Source organism: Trichechus manatus, unplaced genomic scaffold (genome assembly GCF_000243295.1).
Source record: "Trichechus manatus latirostris isolate Lorelei unplaced genomic scaffold, TriManLat1.0 scaffold00072, whole genome shotgun sequence".
In the NCBI taxonomy this organism is placed as follows: Eukaryota; Metazoa; Chordata; class Mammalia; order Sirenia; family Trichechidae; genus Trichechus; species Trichechus manatus.
Window position 1 is genome coordinate 444,574 of NW_004444008.1, and position 5,590 is coordinate 450,163.

The following is a 5,590-nucleotide window of genomic DNA, read 5'->3' on the forward strand; positions in this document are numbered from 1 at the left end:
TGGTGGTTGGGGAGTGAATGGTCACAGGGTAATGGTGGTCATGGTGTGAATGGTCAAGGGCATGGTGGTTGGGGTGTCAGTGGTCACTCTGGCTCGGTTCAGCTGCGTGGTCAGAAGAGGGGCAGCTCCATCAGTGTTCACAGGATGGACGTCAGGCTCACCTGTGGGTGCCCCATCTGCATGTTTATATCTTGCCTCCACCCCAGGGATGAGCACATCAGTGCGCTGCTGGCCATGAGGGGGGATGCCAACCGGGACATGAAGCAGACCATCATCGAGACGCTGGAGCAGGGCCCAGCACAGACAAACCCCAACTATGTGCCCCTCTTCAAGGAGATCATCGTGCCAAGTCTGAATGTGACCAAGCTCCTTAAGTAGTCGTCAACTCCGGCTGGGTGTAGATACTTGGGTGACATTCCACCCCTGCCATCAGGAACGTGTGTCAGCAACGTGGCCTTCGAGGACTTGCTCCTGGTCTGTCCAGGTGTGAGCACCTGTCTCTTCAGGTGCTAAAATGTTATTATAAAGGCTGCATTCGAACACGGCTTTTGAAGAACCAGGTGTTCTGACAGCTGGGGACTTTGGGCAGCAGGGTTCTGACGTTAAGGTGCCTCTTGTGGTTGGTTGTTGCAGGGGGTGCTCAGCCAGCATGGCCTGCGCTCGGCTCCGGCTGCGTCGTGCGCTGCAAGGTGTGAATGTGTGCTGCTTAATTAAAGAGCCTGAAGGCCCTGCATTTCTTCGCTCCAGCAGTTACTGTTCTTACCCCTGATGCTCTGGCAGGCCCAGAAGCTGCTCCTGGGTTGGATGCAGCTAGGCCCTGACGAGAGGCCTCTGGACACTGTCCAGTGCGCAGGTCCCGGGGGGTTTGGGTGTGATTGCACTGCGGGGCTCGGTGGGGGGCAGGGGGGCGGGTTTCTGACCTCCAAGTTCCTTACCTAGGAGCTCATGTGCTGTGTGCTCCCTCAGCCCCACCCCCTCCCCCTGCCCCTGACACCCAGTATGATTCTGCCCTCAGGATGTCATGTCCCGCAGAGGGTGGACATCTGCCCTGGTGGGTGCCAGCAGGTAAACCGTAACAGGTAGATGGTCAGTGTTATGAGCATGAATTTGGAAAAGCACATGTGAAAAATTAATACTTATTTGGTGTCGTGTATTTTCAGATGTATAAATCTCACTCAATGATGCGTAACCCCCTAACTTCCGTTTCCACGACATAGCATCTCTCTGCAGTGTCTGCTCTCAGTGCTGCCATCATTGACTCGTTATCCTTTAATTTCAAACCAACTTTATTTAAAAACTACGCCCACAATAAAAACAAACCCCATGTTTCCCCCCGGCCTTGTCTCACGCTGTCGTCATCACATCAGATGGGCAGATGTCAGTGCTCTTGGCTTGGCAGAGAAAAAAGCACTTGCCCTGTCCCTTCGCCCCAGGCTACCCGCCTGTAGATCGGGTATCTTCTCTCCATCCTTCCTTGTTTCAGGGGTTCCCTAAACCTACCAGCCTGAGGGGGAAGGTGTGGGAGGAGGGGCGAGGGGGGAGACGCTAAGGCTGAAGCCAGAGTCAGCACTTTCCTGCAGACAGACATGCTTGGTTTGGGAGGTGGGGCCTTGGCCAGGGTATCCCGGGGTGGCGGTCGGTGGGCAGGCGAGTCCCCGTGAGGAGCAGTGTCTGGCTGCAGAGTGCTGCTGGGGAAAGGGGTTTACAGGTGGAGACAAGGAGGCAGGTACATCTCTTGGGCGTTGAGGGGGACCAGTGGGCTGCTTCCTCCCTAAGCCTTGGCTCTTCGTCTGTAAAAATACCCCATGATTCAGGTGAAAGGCAATCTTTCAAGTTAGGAAATTTCCTTGATTCTGGACTTTATTCAGTGAGAGTCCCAGGAAATGGGGAGCAGGGGCCCCTGAACCTCGTGTGCCTGACTGACGAGGCTTTGGGGGCGTCTGCCACTATTTCCCTCCCCCAGCCCAGGGAGGGGGGAGGAAGAAGGGAGGGTCTCTTCCCAAAGGGTGGGTGTGGGCGCCCAGAAGGGGGCTTGGACACACCCCTCTTCCACCATCTGAGACTTTATAGCAGCTTGACAATGGCCTGTCAGCTTACCAGTTAGACTCCTGAAAAGCAGTATCTAGACTCCCTGCCCTCATGTGCTGGTTTTATGTCAAACATTTAAAAGCACTTCACTGTTACACTGCAAGTGTGCCTCCCTGCCCACTGGAGCTCATGAACGGCTGTGGCAAGGGCTGAGGGGCGGGGAAGCCTGTGTCCAGCCCTGCCCGACTCCTGGGCCCAGGTGAGGAAGCGGCCTGTGCCAGGTGCGCTTGGCACACGCCCATACCTTTCTTCCTTTCGGCCCACCCATGTTTCTGCCTCACCCACCAGCTTCATCTCTGGCCTCCCAGGCTCACTGACCCTCCTTTCCCTTCTCCACTTTGTACCAGAAGAACCTTGTGGAAACGCAGACTCCCTCATGTACCCGCTCAGAGCCCTTCAAAGCCCCCGAGAGTCTCGGAACCAAGGCTGTTCCTTGCCCACTTGGGCTCTGTGGGCCCCCTGTCCCCAGCATCCAGCCCACTCAGGCTTTTTGGTGCGTCAGGTGCTCACCCTCCCACCTGGGCCTGGGCCAGGGGTGGGCGCTGTGCCCGATGCCTGGGTCCCAGCCACTGCCCTCCCCTCCCCTCTTTGTGTGTGACCTGTCTGGGTGATTGTTGATGGGTGTTGGTGCCTCAGTTTTACCCCTGGCCGTTCCCCAGCACCCGGGAAATGCTGCACAGCCGCTAGTCAAACAGGTTCCTCCCACTGGCCAGAGGAGATGGCGTGGAGACAGACACACCTTGGTGTCAATAAATTAATGTCAGAGCAATGGCTTGTCTATGTGAGGCTGCTCTGAATTCCCCTTCGTGTAATTTCTCAAATCATTTACAAAGTCTGCGTCCAAAAATGCCTTGAAAACATTTTTAATAGAATCAATCAAGAAATTGATGCAGAGATCTGGTGAAGGGGGCCCTCCCTACCCAGACCCTGCCAACAGCACATCAGGAGGGGCGTTTTAAGGCACATCGTTTTGTGATTAGAACTACGGGATGACTAAGATTGATTCACAAGAAATGTACACGATGTGTCAGCACTCATAACTTACATTCCAATTCCAGTGTCAGTGAGATCTCTTCACAGCAGGTCAGGGGTACACAGTATGCTGAACACGGTAACAAAACTATCTTCGGGAAAATGTGGAGGTGAGAAACAGAGATTTCTCAAACGAGTGCACTTCATAGAGTACCACAAAGTAGGCCAGAGTTCAGTATTAAATAAATAGGAATACTTTCCAAGTAAAAATTTTACAACAGTTTTCCTAAGGAAATACATTCATGTGACTGTTGACACTCTATTTCACAACAATGACAAAAACAGTGAGCATTCTCATTGCTGAAAGTATCTACAGTACTAGGATTTGCAACACTGTGCAGATAGGCTGGAACATGCTGAATCATCCCTTACACATGTGAAATGTAGGGAAGGGACTCACGTCATCTGTGAAGTGAGGCTTCCTAGTCTAAGACTTTTGTTCCACTGTGGATGTGCTTAACCTGCGCAGTTCACACTAACACAGAAAACCCCTTAAAATCGTGCCTGAAGTCGAACCAGCCAAGGGAATATTTGTGAGACAGTGTAACACGTGGCAGCTGCCCTTTCCAGTCTCTGCTGGTTTGCCATCTCTGGACCTGCCCCAGGCCATTTTCCCTGAATTGGCCGCCCGCACGCAGTGCAGCAGGTAGGCCACGCGACAGGGCCCTCAGTAGGGCAGCTGGGAATGCCAGGCTGGCTCTCGCTCTGCTCTGGGCACCCGAGAGGCACTCGGGAAGGCGGTTTCACTCCTGGCCACCGAGACCACTGCAGAGCAGATGTGGTGACTGGATGGTGCCCTGGGGAACCCGGACCCCTCTGGCCAGGGCTCAGCCCTGTTCTGGACAAATCGTTCTTTGCAGTGAGTAGGCAAAGCATATATTTTCCTAAAGATACAGTTGATCAATGTAGCTCATTGGGCAGGGCTGGCCTTGGAGTTGTCTGTTGGGGTCACTAATTGGCAGGTTTTTTGCATAGATAACGGCTGGATTTTGTGCTCAGAGAGTTAATTAAAATGGTTACAAGATGTAGAGAACAACTACCAAAGACCAGACTTTACCAAACCCGTTGCCGTCAAGTCGGTTCCGAGTCAGTGACCCTACAGGACAGAGTAGAACTGCCCCACAGGGTTTCCAGGCAGTGGCTGCTGGATTCGAACTGCCAACCTTTTAGTTAGCAGCCAAGTTCTTAAGCACTGTGCCACCAGGGCTCCAGCAAATGATTCAAAAAACAAATGCTGGATTTCTTGAATGAATCATCTTCTGTCAGTGATAATGCCAGAAATCATAGAGGGTTCTGTGTTGGTAAACTCCACAGTGACGTTTTCCTTTTTTCTTTTTCCTTTAACAATAAAGTTATGAACAGGAAATTGTAGACTTTTCAGTCAAGGACTCCATGTGCAATACTAAAACAGTACAAACTTAGTAACTCCTCACCTAGGACTGCTTTGAGAACCTAAAGTGTCAGAAATTGATCATAAAACAAAATAAGTAATTTCATTTTCCTGAGCAAAGAGCAGAGAGTCTGGTTTGCTTTCCAAAAGCTTACAGGAGTGTCCTTGCACCCACCGTCCCTCAGTCATGTACTATGTCCTCGTAGTAAAAACCCCACGGTGGGCGGGTAGGTGGCTTGCACGCGAATGGCCCACCGAGGCTCTCAGAGCCCGATGGGATAAGCGCCTCCTCCCCCAGAACGGCCAGGACAGAGCCCTGCGCTCCATGCGCCGAGCGGCTCTTGTCCGAGGCCACGTCCCTGAGACTTGGGGGTGGATGGGGGCGACGGCTGGCCTACGGCGGCTTGGGGACAGGCCCAGGGGTCTCAGCCAACAGCCCACCTGCAGGGTCTGAGCCCCAGGTGTCCACCTCCCTGCACGTGTTCGGGAAACAGCGGCTTCGTGGGCAGTGTCCGGCTCCTCCTTGCGCTGAGGCTCAAAGACGCCCGCCGAGCCGGTTCTTTTGGTGTTAAACACGCGTTGCTTGTGAAATTCGCCGCCACTTGCCGACCGCCACCCACCGATGATTCTCTGTCCTCTGGAGTCGTGCCGGCGCGCTCCACCCGGCCAGGCCACCTCCAAGTCCGGGACACTGGTCCTCTGGGGCGGAGCGGCGCCTGTAGCCCAGAGCTGTCACACCCGACAGGGCTCAAGCGGGGTAGGGGCCGGGACCTCCCCTTCTGGGTCCGATGAGTCCCCATCCCCGGGCGCACCACGGTCGCCGGGCCGCACCCTCGTCCCTGGGCACATCGGTCCGAGAGGGTGCACCCCGTCCCTGGGTGCGACCCCTTTCCGGGGAGCGCAGATACGCCCCGCCCCTGCGGCGGTCACGGCCCCACGCGCTCCTCCGCGCCCTCACAGCGGCGTCTCCTCCTGCTCCAGCGAGTGCGGCGGCGCGTGGCATGTCGGCTGCAGAGATGCCAGCTTGAGCAGCGCGGGGCGGCGGCGAGTGCGCGGCCGCTGGAACGAGCGCCGGCTGTG

General features: G+C 55.0%; 1 protein-coding gene across 3 annotated transcripts in view; it reads left to right on the plus strand.

Annotated features, from left to right (window-relative positions):
* EXOC3 (exocyst complex component 3) overlaps positions 1-776 on the plus strand; it is a 38,308-nt gene extending 37,532 nt beyond the window's left edge. For 2 of the 3 annotated variants that reach the window (XM_023734813.1, XM_023734814.1), the window contains exon 13: positions 207-378. In XM_023734813.1, coding sequence (XP_023590581.1) covers positions 207-378 — 172 coding nt within the window. Of the gene's footprint in view, positions 1-206 lie in introns of all 3 variants that reach the window. The other variant, XM_004380265.3, reaches the window with a different exon arrangement.
* The last annotated feature ends 4,814 nt before the right edge of the window (positions 777-5,590 follow it).